Here is a 19,653-nt window from a genome sequence, read left to right as displayed (position 1 = left end):
TCGAACCTGTAAATTATTTTTAGTAAGTTAAGTTTTTAATAACCAACTTAATTTGAGCTCTAAATATGTCAGCATTCTTGCAGATCATGGCCTTCGTGTAATATTGTTTACTGTAGTGTGTGTTTTGTTTTATTCTGAAATGCAACACGCCGACTTGATGCTCGCTTCGCTTCTCCTCAATGCAATTAGCTAGTTCTCAAAACTGACGACAGATGGATTTTGGAAAATAGGAAAATTATGTAGGAAAATTGACATTTCACTGAAAACTTCGAAAAACTTTGGGTTCCAAGCTTCAAAATGAGGGGCCATTTATTAAAATCCGTTCAGCCGTTTTCCCGTAATTTCCATTACCAGTTCAAATTATATAGGTTAAACGCGGGTGAATCGGATCATTTTTAAAATAATTATAAATAAAAGTGGTAATACGCTGTTAATTCTTGCGTCACTTACTGTCCGCTGAAAGATAATTTCATTAACTTTAAGTCTGACGCAACAGTCTATCAGAAGTAGTTATTATGTTTTATTTTTCTTCAATTTAATTGGTTGTTAAAATTGATCCGAATCATCCTCCAGTGGCGGGTGAATAGGATTGGTATTGCGGGTGAATCGGATTGAAAGAAAAAGCAGTGGAAACTTATTATTCATGCTATAAGATACAAAATTAGAAGCTCAGTAATAGCAAAATCACATTTCTTAGTTTCTCTGTTTTCAAACACATTTTCCATAGATAAACGTCTTTCTCCCCTTAGCTTCCACACACACACCTCGTGGTACCATTCACCCTTACGTTGGCACTGGATCCATTCTCCTTTCTTCACAGACTTGGGATCAGAATATTTCAACATACAAAATTGGCAAATGTCATCACTCCCTTCATTGTCTATTTCTACAACCACATCCTCATCCTCCTCATCATAATCATCATCATCATCATCATCGTCGTCGTCTTCGTCGTCGTCATCATCATCACTATCGTTAATCTCAATCATGTCCTCACTTTCTCTTTGCACATTTTTTCTGTTCATTCTGCATCCTTTCTTACTATTTATCTTCTCTTTTTTTTAATTCTTGCTTTTTCTTCATTTGTGCTATGTTCTCTGGTGAACTGAGAAGACAAGCAATTTGTCTGGGTCTTCCTCGTGCTGAAGTCTACCCATCCGGAATTAAAAAAAAACAATATTGCCATTTCTATATAAAATAAGCAATTCAAACTACCCGTCATTCACTGATCCGTTTCGCCCGCACATGCACAGAAATACATATTTGCAAATTGGCAGCACTGGCAGCAATAAATGAGATCAGGTGAGGTTACAGAATCAAGACAGACTGTTCTTTCCTATTACATAACTTGTTGCATAAGTTTTAATAATGTGTATTCAAAAAATTGTTTAATCCAGAGCTAAAAAATAACAAAATGGCAAATTCAGAGCATCTACGTACCTCAAACTTATAAAAAGTAGTCTATTTATCATCAGCAGGTCGTACTTTTTTTTTATTTTAGTAGGTTATTTTACGACGCTTTATCAACAGCTTTGGTTATTTAGCGTCTGAATGAGATGAAGGTGATAATGCCGGTGAAATGAGTCCGGGGTCCAACACCGTAAGTTACCCAGCATTTTCTCATATTGGGTTGAGGGAAAACCCCGGAAAAAACATCAACCAGGTAACTTATCCCGACCGGGAATCGAACCCGGGCCACCTGGTTTCGCGGCTAGACGTGCTAACCGTTACTCCACAGGCGTGGACCCAGTAGGTCGTACACACGCCAACTTCTTATGGTCATCGAACTCAAATACTAGCATTCTTTGACTTCAGAGGATGGTATCAGCAAGAACTCACTAGCGTACTGTAGGACCAGCAATTTATATTAACTGATCCGATTCACCCGCGTTTACCCTATATATAGATTTTATAATTTCAATAGAAATAGAATTAATTGAAAATAGAAACTACAACGCAGAGTTTGGCGTAGATATAATTCAGTATACATAGAAGTAATTTAGTTTTACGATTTTTTTTGTTCAGCAAGCATAAGTAATACACGGCTTGTCTAGATTGTCGGTTGTTTCAGCTGCACGCGCGTCCACATGCTTGTTTGTTTATCGCCAAGTTTTGATTAACTGTACACTCAGTTGACCACACTTTATTATTCCTGCCGAGTCTAGATTGCATTTAATTATAGCGACCAACAACATGCTGTAATGTTGTTATTGATGAGTTCCGCAGAGATTAATGACGTAGGACGTAAATCACAGACTTTTTATTATTAAATGCCTCTTTTCCAAAACGAGCTTCTAAAACACTTTAAAATAAACTCGGGGTAGCTAATTTGTTTCTAAAAGCGACTAACGCAATATTAAAAAGTTAAAATAAGAGGTAATCTAGTTAAAAAATTCGCCCAAATGAAGTGGCTGTCTTTTCACTGACGTCAAATGAAATTTCATATCAATTTGGCGTTTACCGGGACACGAAGAGCAAAAATAAAATCCTCTAATATTGAAGGATAACAATTTTAATTATTAGAGAGTTTTATTAATTTGACTAATTACTGTTTCTATCAACTAAAATTCAAATTTTTTGGCTAAACACAACGTTACTTCTTCATTGTTCCTCTTTTACTTACGGCAGTAGCGACCAAAGCGGGTGTCGTGATTACATCGTGTAATCACAAACATTCAAACGGGTACGAGGAGTTTCCTGTACATTGCTGTGTGTTTCATTCACGTACTGAAGGCAAGCAGTGGCGGTATCATGTCGCTCTACAAACTCTGTCTCTACAAGCAGTATAAGATGGTTTCGTAAAGAATGAGAAGGAGAACTTCTTTGTTGTTCTATCGGATAAAATGTAATATATGTTTACTTTGCTCAACGGTTCAATTAGGAGTATATAGAAACATTAATTGCCACGCTAAATAATGTATTATTATTATTATTATTATTATTATTATTATTATTATTATTATTATTATTACTGACCACTAAGTATGTGTTTTTATATTTCTTATGTACGTGCATGAATATTTATATTTTTTAGATCTTCTCCCTAGAAGGATGAAATAATTAGGTTTTATCACAATTTTAATCTTCTTAATCTTTAGATAAGGGTAACTATTTATTAGTTATTCATTTAATAATAATATTGTATAAATACTGATTCAATATTATGTGCCAACGAACTGTTAAACGCCAAGAATTGACATGTCTTAAATCATAGCCAGGAAGAGAAAGATGAGATAAATAAATGTAAGTTAGTCAGCTACCTAATAAGGATTCAAATATCTCGTGCTCTAAAGCCTTTAAATAGAACAGAATTTCTTAAAAGAGTAATGATTAAAATAGCTTAAATAACTTGTCCGTAAGAAGTTCTTAATTTTGAACAACTACGAATTTCTCGATCAAGCATCATATAGCGTCAATGAAATGTGTTCTATAGTGCCAGTGAAATGTGTTATAGTGCCACTACAGTGAGTGAGATGAGAGTAAAGTGAAAGACTACTGAAACTTATGTAGGGCCTATACATATGTAGGTTGTATTGTAAAATTAGGTTATTTTATGTTTTATTATTAATTGTAATATTATTGTGTTAAATTGTATTGTGTATTCTTATTATATTGTGTATATAATTGTATTGTGTATTGTAATTTTATTTGTATTGTTTATATTGTGTATACCACTGCCACCGGGTGCTTGCCCACTTGCAGTGTAAATAAATACATACATAAAAAATAAGAATTTAGAAAATTCCTGGCTATATTCAAGAGGAAGGACAAAAAAAGAAGCAAGAAAAATCGTATATTATTCAGTGGCTCTCGATGACAACAGTGACATTACTAATACAGCAAGACTTGAGATTTTTATCCGCGGGATTGATCAAGATGTTAGTACAGGAACCACCACCGATTGTAAAATTTTCATACCAAGTACCTTTCCTCCGTCTGCTTACTTCATAGGCGTCTGTCGCATGTAACCACTGCAGCTCGAGTTTTGGTCACCGCTGCTTTACGATGTCAAGGTTTTAATTTACTTTTCATCTAATACAGGGACATCATTTTATTTTTACTAACATTTTTAATATCAATCTGGCTATATCTTTGGATTAAAAGTCTAGAACCGGAAACACCTCTTGCTCCCCCTTCCACGATTGGAGTTCGATGATACTGGCGTCAAATACAAACAAATCACTTTACTAGGTATAGGAGAGAAGAAAAGTAGTTCATCCATTTATGTAAACTAGGAAATATCGCGATTTTGAGTTTGATAATTTTGATTAGGTTTTTGTTTAATTAAAATACAGTACTGTATTAACACTTACGTAGTGTTTTTACTCACGAACTGAGTTATCCATTCGGACGTATTAATTATGCAGTGTATATTATACTGTCTACAGCACATTAGCGTACAATATAGAGAATGAAGTTAAATTGAAAAATAATCATAATATGGATATTTAAAACATTTTTGAAAATGGTGGCCGTTCATTTCGACACAGGCTTAAGGGACAACACTAGTGAAAATTTGGTCAAAATCTGAAAAAAAATCGAAATTTGTTTTTTGCCATAAATATTATCTTTGGTTAATGGCCGATTCATTTGTACTACATTTTTTAATATACCGCCATTTTTAAAGACTCAGCGGCCATATTTAAATCTCCGTGCGCATTCTTTAAATGTCCGCTACAGTGGGCGGTTCTCTGATCGCATAGCTCAACATTCTGTGTGATGTATTTCAAATTCCGCGCAGATTCTCGTGATAGTATATGATGAACTATACACTTCTCCCATCTATTGGTGTACTGGCAATACTACTTGGAGCCGAAAGAAAGCATAGTTCTTTTTTCTCTGGTTCCTTCCGGTTGCCGCGTGATCTTTGTTTACATATATTGTGAGACTACTTGTTGCTACTTGTAAGGTAATTTCAACGTGTTTTATAATATCTTATTCACAGACTATGGTTTTATTGGTATTTATAGTGTCTATATATATAGTATTTTGTAGTTATATTTAAAATGATTTATAAGATTCGCGTATATATGTATTAGTAATACATACAATGCTAGTAGGGTCTAGGCCTAAATTACTATAGGTCATTCTAGTAATTATTGTGTTGAAATTACAGCATGGAGAGATTATCTAGAAGTCGTGCCCACAAAAAACGCCCCTCCAAAAGGACACGAAAAGCGCAGCATGCTGTAAAATGCAAATTTGCAAAACAGTGTGCTGCAGAAACTAGGCCTAACCTCTGTCAACCCCAGCCAGGTGTAATTAACCTCCCTGATTGCCAGGCAGGTCCATCTGCTGTTCATGAGCCTCAGGAAATGTCATCCCCCTCTTTATCAACAAGCACCAAGAAGCTAAAGATGTTTGAAACCACTTCTGCAGGTGAGATTGTACAAGCATTGCCTTCAGATTATTTGTTAGTTCATAAAAATGTGTGGGGTGAACTGTTAAAAAATCTGAAGTGTTATGAATGTGACAATAACGCTTTAGAATTGCAAATGAGGGAGAACAAAGGGTTTGCAACCAAATTAGTGGTAAAATGTACTGCCTGTGGTACAAACTGTGGTGAGACCTTCAGTAGCCCACAGACAAAATCTGATAGTAAGAGGCCACCATTTGAAGTAAATAAAAAAATGGTTGAGGCTTTTGTTAGCACTGGTTCAGGTCATTCTGCTATGCAGACATTCTGCTCTGTGGTTGGCATGAAAGGTATGGCACTTGGTACATATCAAAGTCATCTTGACAAAATTGCTAAAGAAACTGATTGCTATAACCAAAAAATCCTCTCCCGGTCTCGCAGAGCAGTACGAGAAGCTCATGAAGTATGTGACCCTACACTGAAATCCAGCAATGTAATGGACATAGCAGTGTCATATGATGGTACCTGGCATAAACGTGGCCATACTTCACTGTACGGTGTAGGATTAGTAATAGATATATTGACAGGCCTAGTTGTTGATTATGAAGTACTTTCAAAATTTTGCCATGCATGTTCATTCGCTGCTGCTGATCTAGGTGAAAATTCCCCAGAGTACAAATTTTGGCTAGATGGTCATGAAAAATCTGGGGATTGCAACAAAAATTACACAGGTAGCTCCAATGCTATGGAGACTGTTGCAGCAGAGAGGCTATGGTTGAGGTCTGAAAAAGAATGTGGCATGCGATACACTACAGTACTCTCTGATGGGGATGCAAAAACACACCTGCATTTGAAAACACTGGCTGTGTATGGAGCAGGTGTTGAAATAAATAAAGAGGAATGCATCAATCATGTTGCAAAGAGAATGGGCACTGGCTTGAGAAAGTTAGTAAAAGAAAGCAAATCTGAAAATGTTAAGCTTGGCGGGCGGGGCATTGGAAAATTAAATGAAAAAGCCATTTCTGCACTGACAAATTATTATAGGGCTGCAATTGTAAATGGGATGCCTGATGTCAGAGCAATGCGGAGGGGGTTTGTTGCAACCTTGTCACATTCAGTGTCAACAGATGAAAAGCCTCGTCACGACAAATGTCCAACTGGACTAGACTCTTGGTGTTTTTATAATCGGAGTAAGGCAAAGGGAGAGGAGCCTCAGAGTCACAAGAACATGAAACTCCAGTTATCAGAAGCAACACTAAAAGCAATTGCACCCCTTTGCGCACGTCTAACCAGTACTGAACTGTTGAGCAAATGTACACGTGGCGCTACCCAGAATGCGAATGAGAGTGTCCATTCTCTTATATGGAGAAAATGTCCTAAAGGCACATTTGTCTCAAAAATCAAAATTAACATTGCAGTGGCAAATGCAGTTGCTGAATTTAATATGGGATGCCTGCAAAGTCAACTTGTAAAAATAACAATTGGGGAGGGGAAATTGACAGAGGTAGCAAAGAATATTCTGACTAGGCGAGACAGAAAGCGTACTCAATTGAGTGAATTGAAAAGGGCAGAGAAGCGAAAAAGGGCACGACTAACTAGAAAGCTGAAAAAAAGTACACAAGAAAAGAAAGCAAAGAAAAGGGAAGGCCAAACATATGGTGCTGGGCTGTTTTAGATATGTAAGTACATTATATGCATGTCTCATTTTAAAAAATTGCCTGTATCTCAAAACTACATTTTTATACCTTCAAAATGCTCTGTGACACATAATTTTCATCTGATTGTTTTCAAATTTGGAAGACACACACTTCGAAAGCTGCTTAAAAAACTGTAGTTTGCAATCTTTATGTAGAATTAAAAATACTCCCGTTACTGGTTGTTGAATATCAAAATATGCTAAATTTTCAGCGGAATGGACAGTACATAACTAATAATTTTTTTTATTTCAACATAAAGTGATTGAAAGTTGAAATGACAACTTGGAATTATTAATAAGTGTATAATAAAGTAGGGAAAAAAAAATTACGGCCTATACTGAAAATGTGATTGACGTAGAGCATTTTGAATTTGCATATCATATCATAATTAAAATGTTGATAACTCAGAAACTATTTGTCCAATTGAACTGAAATTTTGCACAGAATGTTGATTTATTACATTCCTTTAGGGGTATGAATTTCATTAGAATCCGATAAAAATTACAAAAGTTACAATTTTCACTAGTGTCTCCCCTTGTTCTTTTGTGCATATTATCGCACTATAGACAATTGTACCTAATTCCAATTACCTGTTTCGTCCTTCGTACTAATAACTCATGTTGAAATAATTCTATACCTACTCTATAAAAGAGTACCTTACGTAGCCTACTGTAAATTCAATCTTCACTTCTGCCCGATCCGAAAAGATAAAATTACTCAGAAATGCTATCTTCTGTCCGTTCAAATGATTTTGTCGCAGGGTCGTAGACGAGGGGGGGGTCCATACCTGTGGAGTAACGGTCAGCGCATCTGGCTGCGAAACCAGGTGGCCCGGGTTCGAATCCCGGTCGGGGCAAGTTACCTGGTTCAGGTTTTTCCGGGGTTTTCCCTCAACCCAATACGAGCAAATGCTGGGTAACTTTCGGTGCTGGACCCCGGACTCATTCCACCGGCATTATCACCTTCATATCATTCAGACGCTAAATAACCTAGATGTTGATACAGCGTCGTAAAATAACCCAAAAAAATAAATAGACGGGGGGGGGAATCACGTGACAGTTAATTACTTAACGAGGCCCTTTTATTTAAGTTATTTTAAACAGTTGTATAATATTACGTAGACGTCCAGTTCCTAACAGAAATTAATGTTTTCAGAAAAGAGCTAAGACAGCCCAGCTACTATACTTTACAGAGGGGCGAACGGAAGCAGGTGGGGGAAACCGGAATGCGACGTAGGCAAACGGACGACAGTACCTGTGCTAAAATATGATTCAATATTGAAAGCTCTTACGTCACTGGAAAACGCGAACATATTTCTGGAACGTACTATACTCACTAATTCAGTACTGCATACGAGGCCTCGGTTCTGTGTGGAGAACGGTTGGAAGTTTACTAGTAGAGGGGGTGGTAGTGAAGTACATTAAAAAACTCAGGTACAATAAAAATTGAAGTAAAAATAAAATTATGTCCCTGTACAAGGTCAAATTCTTGTGAATGGTAAATGCAGTATGACCTACACTGCACCGATCCAACATAACAGTGCATTGACAAAGAACGAACAGCAATACACTGAGCGGGTTTCGAACATATCCGGGGCTTCGACTCAACGTTACTGTAACTACTGCAATAACGAGTTGAATATTACACTGTAAATCAATTCATTTCTTCAAAGTAAGTTGCAGTTATTTCAATAAGCGATGGAATTATTCATTTAAGCAGAAGAAAGATCTCAAATCAGGCATTTCTACTCACTGCACATCCCGCGGGTTTCCCAGACGCGTGGCTTGCATTTTTTAACATCGATCCACGAGTTCCTTGAAGCTGTCACTTTTTTTTTCGCTACCAGACAATTTCGAGTGACACGTGTCTATATCTCAATTTCTGAAGGATCATTTCATTCCCGTCTAGACGAAACCCCTCCCAGCCATTTTCTACATCAATGAAAAATGAGTTACATCGCACGTCCTAAATAAATTTTAAATCAATGTATTTTATTTTTAGTAGGTTATTTTACGACGCTTTATCAACATCTTAGGTTATTTAGCTTCTGAATGAGATGAAGGTGATAATGCCGGTGAAATGAGTCCGGAGTCCAGCTCCGAAAGTTACCCAGCATTTGCTCATATTGGGTTGAGGGAAAACCCCGGAAAAACCTCAACCAGGTAACTTGTCCCGACCGGGAATCGAACCTGGGCCACCTGGTTTCGCGGCCAGACGCGCTAACCGTTACTCCACAGATGTGGACTGTATTTTCTTTGTTTTATTCTGTGTTACACTTACAGTACGCGAAACCCATTTCTTAGAAAATTATGTATAACATAATGCCGATTAAATACACTTAATGACATAAGATGAAACATATTTTGTTCCTATCACAAACTGTGAATGTAAGTTATGGTTAGCAGATTTTAAGTTTTTCTTCCATATTCATAACTTTTATACTTCAAAATGCAACTTCCGCAATTTTAGGGTTATTTACTGCCCCCCTCGCAATATAGCTACTTTTAACATGCAGTCTACTAGACATAAGTAGTATGCAGATATTTGCTTTTATAATACTATGAAGTTTAAGTGATCAGATGGAAAAGGAAGGTTTTTATAGAAAAATGAGCATCTTCTATGGGCCTCTGGAAAAAGAACTAAGAAAGAGACTAGTGAAGTGCTTTGTGTGGAGCGTGCCATTGTATGGGAGCAGAAATACAACATTACGACGAAGTGAAGAGAAACGACTAAAAGCATTTATAATGTGGGTATGGAGAAGAATGGAGCGTGTGAAATGGACAGACAGAATAACAAATGAGGCTGTGTTGGAAAGAAGGATGCACTGGAAGAAATAGTGAACGGGAGGAAAGTTCGGGACAGAAGAAGATATCAGATGATAGACAATATTAAGATATATGGATCATATGCAGAGATTAAAAGAAAGGTGCCCACTTCAATGTTCCACGTTAACAATTGTGTCACGTACTAATTAACTATTTTGTTACATAAAATAACTATTTTGTTACCTCAAACTTATTTTAAAACTTTTATTTCATACGTAGGCCTATATCTGAACAACATGAAGTCTGCTACCAAACTATCAGATGCTGATAATACAACGTTGCCGAATGGCAGGAACATGTCTTATTGTATACAAGACAGTTGTAGTGAAATAAATTCTCGGATGACATGTTTATGGTAAGAGATTGATTTACGGCGCTATTTGTAATTAAATTTGTTTCAGTATTTCTACCTCGTGTTTGTCTATAACAGCCTATGTCGAAAATGTCGGAATTAATATGGAATAATCAAGACCAAAATTATATTTTATAATAATAAATAAAAATAAACTGTCCCGCGCCGTGGCGTCGTGGTCTAAGGCAACCTGCCTGACTCGCGTTACAGAATGCGCGCTGGTTCGAGTCCTCGTGAGGGAAGAAATTTTCTTATGAAATTTCGGCCAGTGTATGGGACCGGTGCCCACTGAGCATCGTGATGCACTTGGGGAGCTACGATAGGTAGCGAAAATCCGGTTTCGCAAACCAGGTATAACGGCTGGGGGGGGAGGATCATCGTGCTAACCACACGATACTTTCATTCTGATTGGATGATCGTCCACCTCTGCTTCGGCATGTGGACGTGAGGCCAGCAGCAGGCTGGTCGGACTTGGCCCTTCATGGGCTGTAGCGCCATGGATTTACTTACTTACTAAATAAAGAAACTGTTTTAAAGATCAATATACGACGATTTTATCATTACTTAACGTTAAGTTATCCACTACTCTTTATCATTTATAGCTGATGTCCAAATGTGACAAACAACGCAAAGCTAGTATTATAGTTCTGTAAATTTTACGTCAATTAAAGTCAATGATGTTGGGACATGTTACCCACCCCGCTACATAGCGACCGCGACACAATACAGTAAATTATCAACACATTTACTATAATATACGATTATTCTCATCGCGTAGTGATATATACGAGCCCCGAGTGGCCCCATCGAACATGGTCCGCCCCCATTAGATCATGCGACGGTAGTACTGCGGTCGCTGTGAATCTACAGTATATGTCTTACTCTTACATGAAAAAGAGTGACGAAGAGAAGTCAAGCTCGTATTATTTTCTACAATAGTGCGTAAAGTTACATTTTATCCACTTTTATCAATGCGTAAAAATGTAAGGAATCACTTTACGCACTGCCAAAGAAAATACAATAATCAATGTACGTATAAACTTAATTCAATAATGATGAAAGAGTAATGGAATGGAGAAAAATTCTCTCCGGCGCCGGGATTTGAACCCGGGTTTTCAGTTCTACGTGCTGATGCTTTATCCACTAAGCCACACCGGATACAACCTCGGCGTCGGACAGAATCGTCTCAGATTAAGCTCCAACTCTTGGGTTCCCTCTAGTGGCCGCCCTCTGCACTACGTCATAGATGTCTATGAACGTAGGACCGAAGTCCACACATGTGCTGAGGTGCACTCGTTATGAGTGACTAGTTGGCCGGGATCCGACGTCATCGTATGATGACGCAGAATATCTGCATGGAAATATCATATGTACTTCGGTACATTAAAATAATATATATTAATTCAATAAGAAATTAATGCACTACCTCGATCTTTCATTACGTAAATATTACACAAATAAGTAACAAATTTAACATTCATATTTACATTTCAGCCCGCATTGTTCTGAAGTCACATCTGTACCACTCATTGCAACAACATATAGCGTTCAACTTTTCCCAATCGCTTTGTTGAAATCGTGATCAGGAATAAAACAGGCTGTCATTCTACAGGGTGTAAGGGATATGTGTCATTATTTTAACTGTTGATTTTGAATGTCATAAGGAAGGAAAAATGTCCTCACATTTTTTTATAATTGAAATATTTAATTAATTATTAAAGTTTACAATATTATGCGTTTGGCAACGTTGCTGCATGGGGAGGAGGAAGTTTACACTTACACAGTACAACTCAAGCGGATACAGACATACCGGTACAAAACAGATGCTCTGTTCTAATGCAACTTTCAATCTCATTAATAGGATTTTATGGTAAATTTCCTTTTATTTAACAATATTGGTAATATTGGTTCATTTTTAATTGTACGTCTAAAAAATAAACAATAATTGTTTACTGCACAAAATTACACGAACTTTCTTTTAAATGCAACATTTCAATCTCTCTCGCTTCATTAAAGGAGTACGTACCATTTTTAAAGAAATTTCTGTTTGTGTGATTTTCGAAACGAGGTAGGCGGGCTTATGTGAGGGCGGCAATGAACCTTCGGGTTCCTTAAAAGCCATTTGTAAGTAAGTAAGGTAAGAGACTCCTAGTTTCTAATAATCGTTGAGAAACCGCTACAAAAGTTCGCCGATTAGGTAGCCTTCATTGCGGAAAACATTGACCGTACATCTTCTTGCCTCACTTAAATTACGACTTTCTCCATAAAGTAATAAGTAATAACATATGATTTTCCTAAACTGTGAATGACATTGTAAGTTGTTTATCGAATACCTGGTACCGAACTGTCATCCGCTCGGCAGTAGACCTATGGACAGGGAGCTTGAACTCAGCTGACATGTAGGCCTACGTACGTCTGTGCAGAGTACTGCCTGCTGAACACGTTGCCACGTTTCTCACGCCAGAATATTAACAAATTTAAGCATGCAATTTTATTTAATTTCACGAAAACGTAATAGAACACACAAATATTGATTGAAACTCATATTAACTCTGTGCTTAATATACCTACTGATGTACGGTAATTGTTTTCGTAATTTTACTAACGATATAAACAGTGTAATGCAAATAAAATAAGAAAATAAATATGTTTTTCTGTGAAAACTATCAAGTTTTGACCCTAGGTTGTATGGACTTTTTTGATCCTGTAGGCCGTCCCCGACGACTGTGAAAAGGACGGCACTTAGCAAATACCTTACTATAATAATACCGGACAGCTGTATACTAGCAGCATTGGCGTGAGTGCGAAACATCGCGGACCTGACATCTAGCGGAGAGGGATGGAATTACGTCCACATATAGAAATATTAACATAGCGAGATTCGGACTATTGTTTAGAACGTGCGTTACTAATGTGGAATTATATATGAAACACTTAAGAAATGTTGAATAATATTTAATGTAAAATTATTATCTTATATCAAAGCTGCATACTATGAGAAATATTGCATACCTCATATTACTTTCCGTACCATAATTAATTGTTACATATTATAAACAGCACACATTCACCCTGACATTTTAACACAGCACTAATTAATAAAACTATTAACTAGCCCAGCAATAATATACATTGCAGTTGATTACAGCTTGTTTCGCGAGTATCTCCACACCGGCAGGTAGGTAGCAGCACCAGCGTCGTTCGCACGCAAAACTGCTAGCTGTCCGGTATTATTATAATAAGGTATTTGCTTATACCTCTTACATCCTGTATGTACTCTATACTTATTTCTTAATGGTCTGAGTTTAGACAGCCGTAAAATTGTGATTTTATAATCTCTCCACCTTTAAATATTTATTTAATGTAAATTTATGCTATATTAGAAGAAACATTGTATGATACATATAATTTCTCAAACCTTACACTCGTGACAAAAGGAGAACCTTTACGAACTTGTACCATAAATAACTATTTTGTTGTCACCTTGGATAAAACGTCTTAGTATCCCTGAGGACACGCGTACCTTAGATTGAATACCGCTGATCTACCCACATTAAGTAAACGACTAAATCTCAAAATAATATCCATCAATTACAGCAAACATTCTTCCGCTGTCAAATTCGCCAACTACTCTGCCTATGTTAAAATTGACAAATCACAACTTTCCTATACATTACGTTTTACCTTGCGTATTACTCTAGCCATAAGACAGAGGATATAAGAAATAATAAAACATAATCGAGCGACAGAATTTGTGAAATTACCACACCTACCACATTTTAAACACGTATCTTTGCAAGTCAAAATTCTTGCTCTACATCCTTAAAAAATCTTCCCATGTCACGCTATTGTACACTCGAATTTTTTATATATGTCGTAATATCACGATATGCGCCTTTCGTATAACTTGCATATGGGCCTAGAATCTGTCACAGGTTAGGTTAGATTACTTTTGGCTTTTGTTATGCTTGCTTATACTAATCAGTGTTAGGTTAGTTTAGACGTTTGGTATGCTTTGCATATATTCAAAATTGTCTACGAATGTGCCCTTTTTTTCTGTCCGTCTACTTTTGATAACGCTATTTTAAATATTTATCACAAATGTGCGACTATATGATTGAAGTCTTCAAGGTATTATTATTATTATTATTATTATTATTATTATTATTATTATTATTATTACTTTGGTTATATTAGCTTAGAAGACGTCAATGCCCTCTATCCCGGCGGTCTACGTGAACATGAAGATGGCAGCGATTGTATGCAGGATTTTCAAGCGCAGGACAAAGGCTGGTGATGTAGTAGGCCTACATCGCAGGTATCCAGGGTCGCGTAACCCACTCCACGTAGCTTTGGGTTACAGTAAACACATGAAACCAATGTATCACAGACCACTCACTCAGTCATCAGTGTTCAACCAAAACTATGTATAATGGGTTAAGCGACCCTGAGTATCATCTGCAATGTACTACGTATTATTTATACCAACTTAAAGTCAAATCTCTTCATAATATGCACAGGAGCCATGCCGTCAAGGCACCAATAACGTTCCGTTTATTAACGTTGTGTTTATCAGAATAGTTCATCGTGATTACATTTTTGAAAACGTTTTGACAACCTTAATTGAAATACTGAATAATAAATATATAGCGCCATTTAAAAAAAATAATGTTAGTACTCGTATCTCGTTAATAAATAACGCTACAAGATTGCCTACCCTTTTCAGTTGTACGCCTTTTGTATGAAACAATTTTTCATTTTGTGCTTGCGTACAAAGTTATTTAGGGTGGTCAAGATAAATGAGACACCATGTACATGTATGTATGTATGTATGTATGTATAAAACGTTTACTTATTTTCCGAAGCCTATGATTACAAATTAAGTAGGCTAATGAGTATTTAATTAAATAGAAACATTATCTTACTTTCTTTAACATAGAATAGAACCTATTTTTTCTTCTTCTTTTTTTCGAATTATTCCATTATAGGCCTACGTATAAAGTACGCCCTAAAATCAACTTTATGGTTGTAATGTGCCTACTTCATTGAATATTATCACAGTCTATTACATGCAGTCACGAAGCTTGAGCGTACTAGGAACAATGGACTGTGCCGGTACTATTTCGCATTGTCTGTGATGAGGCGATAGTACGATCCTAGTGGTTAGCAACTATCTATCGATGCATATTCCCTACGTATTGAACTTCGTGACTAATATAGACTGTGATATAATATCGCTATATTTATCATTTTTAAGCAAGAGAGAGACTATTTGTTGCCATTTTCATTACGCATAGCAGAGGATGAATGATGGGTAACAAACGAAGACTTATGACGTATAACAAACCGGTCTGTCAGTATTCACAACCTCTGCTTACTGCAGCATATGTACTGGGTGTTCATTTCAAAGTGTGTCATGACGTCACTGTCGTGAGTCAGCAATTTGAAGTGAGTTTCAGCTTTTATGTCAGAGAAGTTGCCTATTATTCAAGGCGTTCAATCTGAACTTGAGAACGCGTACGGTATAACTTGAACGTCGTAGCAACAGATGGCGGTCTGTAAAATCTGTGTGCTACCATAACCTCTTTCGAACTGTTTTGTGCGGGCAAGTCGTACGCAGGTATTTGTTATCAACGGTTTCGTACGGCAACATTCCACAACACAAATCAAATGCTCCGTGTCCATGTTGACCGTCGAAATTAATGTCAACAAATATGTACGTAATCGTCTTAACCCTCTCCCCATATCCCGACAGTATGGAAAAAAAAACTCACCTCAGTACGTGTTTCCAAACAGTTCACATTCCTGCCACTACCTGCGTTACCGTACGTATCGGTAAGTACTCTTCAGAATGAACGCCGTACTTGCCAGGCAACTTCTCTGGCACATAGGTAATACGCCTTTGCGGAAGTGTAGGAAGATTGAATTCTCTAGGCTCATCGGCTAGCCACATGACGGCATACGGCGAGCCATGACACACTTTGAACTGAATACGCAGTATATTTTGTCTCTAAAGATAGCCGCAAGCACTTAAAAGGAGCAGTAATTCAGTCAAGGAGCAGTAATTCAGTCAACTTTGGAATAGATCTGCTTGGGAATGACTCTAGAATACAGGTAAGCAACTAAAAACTGTGCTGCCGTAACGTTGTGAAAAATCAAGGCCAACTATAGGCCTACACGTAAGTTTGTGAAGTAATCATTCCAGGGACAATACGTTTCTTTTTCTGTGGATATGAAATTCATTGTAGTGTATAGATATGCCAGGCAAGGCATAATAAAAGCCTAAACTAACAAAACCTAACCTTCAGACATGCAATATGTATACGCGAAGTACGAAGGGAACTATCACTGCGCTAGTTTAACCGGAATATATTGCATAGCCATATTTACTGATAATTTATTTCTCCTCTTCTTTGATTCGAGGTTCGTCATGGCACTGTTACTAATGTTGGAACAGTGCTTACGGGTACCTGTATTCTGGAGTTTAGTACCTGCTTGTGTTAGATGATAATGTAGCCTATTAGTTCAATGTAATAAAGTAACTTGTGACAATTCTAGATATGGTTATTCAAAAATACAGACTACTACTCGAGCGATTAAATAAATCTCAACACTTTCTCGCTCTCTTCTACAAACTACTATGAAATTACTGTATTACTCCAACCCTTTAAGAAACCTCTATTGTAGGTACAGTACGTATAATTTGTCGAACTCACCAACACGAAAATGACGCAGTTTCATTGGTGTTTATTCTTGACTGGAACTGAGAAATGTTCACATCTTGCAAAAGTCCATGTTGCGAGAAATCCTGTCTATTGAAAACCTCGAGTCACAAAGAGTCAATCGAGCTATATTTATTTCAACACACTTTTAATCACAATTACGCTTGTTAGTTATATAAAACACTTCAATTAATCACATACTAGCCAATTCTCTATAGGAGATACACTTTTTACTGTCCAGAATATCTACACAACTTGCTTCCCCCAAAATTGTATTTACCATACTACAGCCAAGACACTTCATAAATGTAAGTTAAGTAGTGCTGACGACTTTGCAATTTTCTATTTTCTTGGCTATTCTATAAAATGTTATGCAAATAAAATGTTCGGATAATATAAGTTGAAACTAAACCACAACACGTATGAACTGATCTCTTACCAACATCCTCTATAATCAAACAATATCGGTTAATATTATACACTTGTAACACATATTTTCTTCATAACTGCATACTCATTTAAGATGGCCGGAAACATTTCAAACTCGATGATTCTCCCCACTTTTCCGCTTCGACCGCATCACTACTCAAATCAAACTGTTTTATTGGCTGAATTGCGATCTATCTACTCTTTGGATAGGTCCGTAACCACCTGTCACCTGTACTGCTTAAACACTTTAAAAAATCCCTCCAGATCAGCTGTCATTACGGATAAATCTGACATATTCTCATTTTACGTACATGTGTTGAACAATATGATGTAAAACAGACAAGTTATTCAATTTTATTTGTAAGAATTCATAATTAACGTTAAATTGAATAAATATTAACTTCTGCAATACAATTTCCACATAATTCGGCAAGAATACATATACACATAAATCACTATGTATAACGGTACGATATGTTAATATGATGTTTTCTTCGAACTGGTTTTCCAAATTCCAAGGATTTCCGTGGTTGCCAATGTTGTGTATGGTCACTTACCACCGCTTTCTGTACCAATTACAAATTTTATACTATTATTAATAGACTAATGTGAATAAGGAGAAATTACAAAATAATAACAGAAACAAGTACACGCTGTCCAAACAAGACACGTATTTCTCTACTACAAAACAGCCTTTGATCTGAATTCTAACCTGTCTTCATTATGAATAACCAATACCGGTACACTATCAATTCAGTTCATAGTTATAAATGTGACACAAGCTGAGCCTTTGTGTATAGTTTCATATTACAATGACCAATTTACAATAACCTAAAACTATCATCGCCATTGCCAATGCTGCCTGTATAGTTTAGCTTAGCCTTTTTGCCTTTCTAATGACGGCCTTCCATCATTCCGATATAAAGTCTTCACCCTAAGACCATAATCATGTAATTTACAGATAATTAATCGCAGTTTTTTAACCTATAGTTCTGAGACAGAAGATATGGAAGAGAATTGTCATTAAATTCTTTCATTCTTTTAACGTGAAACATTGCGAGAAAATAGTCAATATATTTGTATTGCACGAAAAACTGTCGTAAGAATCTGACTAAACAATCTAGGTTCATTAAAATTGTTATGGTTAAACTAAACTGATATCCACAGAAAAACGTAATACTTCTCAAAAGTTAGTCCGGGTTCGAATCTCGGTTAGGCCCGGGAATTTTCTATGATGCTTGTGGCCGACAAGGTCGTAGTTGGAGTTTTTCCCATATTAGGAATCTTCATCATTCCGTCAACAATTCTCCATTTTGTCGTCATTTCATAGCATTCCCCGAACAGCGGCTGACGATGCAATGAGGCAGCTAACCTAGGGATGATTGGAATGGCTTGCTGGAAACCTAGGTATGCAGCGAACTTCAGCGTAATCAGCCGGTGTGGGCTTGGAAATGAACCTAGGTTGAGGATTAGCACAACAGATCGTAAAAGGTCGCAGTGCGGGGTCATAGTGCCCCCCCTCATGAAAATTCCATTCCATGACAAAAGCTTATAAAATAATATGTAATTGTCAATTTAACAAGATTTAACACTTCCTGATATTTTGTTTAATGGGGAAGGTTGTAGGCTATGTTTTGAGAGAGGATAATGCATTAGGGGTAGTTTGTGATACATTGTATGATTTCCCTCACATGACCCATCTCTAGACTTAAGAGTTTTCTGTTCCTGCACCCTTCAGTCACTTTGTAGTACACTTCAGAGAGTAGAGATTTCAGAGACAGCTTTAAAATCAATTTTCAACAGTAGGTTTAACATGTCAGTAAGTCCTGATGACATTGCATAACCAGATGCATTGATGGAAAATGGGTGCAGAATCCATTATGTTGTTGGAAACTACAGTGTACATGATTTCTAAAACTGTATGAAGGCACAAGAAAATTGAATCATAGTCGAGGAGCTCAGAATCAGGCTCGAAAAAAGCTAGGGATAATCAGTTCCTACATCTACAAGTTCTCCGTCACCATCACTCCACTACATTATTATGATATACCGAAGTAACCTACATATGGAGTTTCAGTGCAGTAATTCTGCACTTCCATATGGTGAAGAATCGGTAGAACGGAGAAAAATTCTCTCTGGCACCGTGACTCAAACCTGGGTTTCCAGCTTTATGTGCTGGCGCTTTATCTACTAAGCCACACAGGATTCAAGTTCCGATGCTGGATTGAATCCCTCTCTTTTTTAAGTTCTACCTACTGTGTTCCCCTTTGTT

At 36.9% G+C, this 19,653-nt stretch overlaps 1 protein-coding gene across 4 annotated transcripts in view; it reads left to right on the top strand.

The window, feature by feature from the left end:
- Positions 1–4,771: 4,771 nt before the first annotated feature.
- LOC138708965 (uncharacterized) overlaps positions 4,772–19,653 on the top strand; it is a 267,711-nt gene continuing 252,829 nt past the window's right edge. For 3 of the 4 annotated variants that reach the window (XM_069839370.1, XM_069839372.1, XM_069839371.1), the window contains exons 1-2: positions 4,772–4,909; positions 5,117–7,035. In XM_069839370.1, the coding sequence (XP_069695471.1) occupies positions 5,118–7,031 (1,914 nt within the window). In that variant the 5' untranslated portion in view covers positions 4,772–4,909; position 5,117 and the 3' untranslated portion in view covers positions 7,032–7,035. Of the gene's footprint in view, positions 4,910–5,116; positions 7,376–19,653 lie in introns of those variants that run through there. The other variant, XM_069839369.1, reaches the window with a different exon arrangement.

The sequence above is a fragment of the Periplaneta americana genome, chromosome 11 (assembly GCF_040183065.1).
Source record: "Periplaneta americana isolate PAMFEO1 chromosome 11, P.americana_PAMFEO1_priV1, whole genome shotgun sequence".
Classification (NCBI taxonomy): Eukaryota; Metazoa; Arthropoda; class Insecta; order Blattodea; family Blattidae; genus Periplaneta; species Periplaneta americana.
The sequence above is the reverse complement of the archived record's forward strand: the minus strand, read 5'-3'. Positions and strand labels throughout refer to the sequence as shown.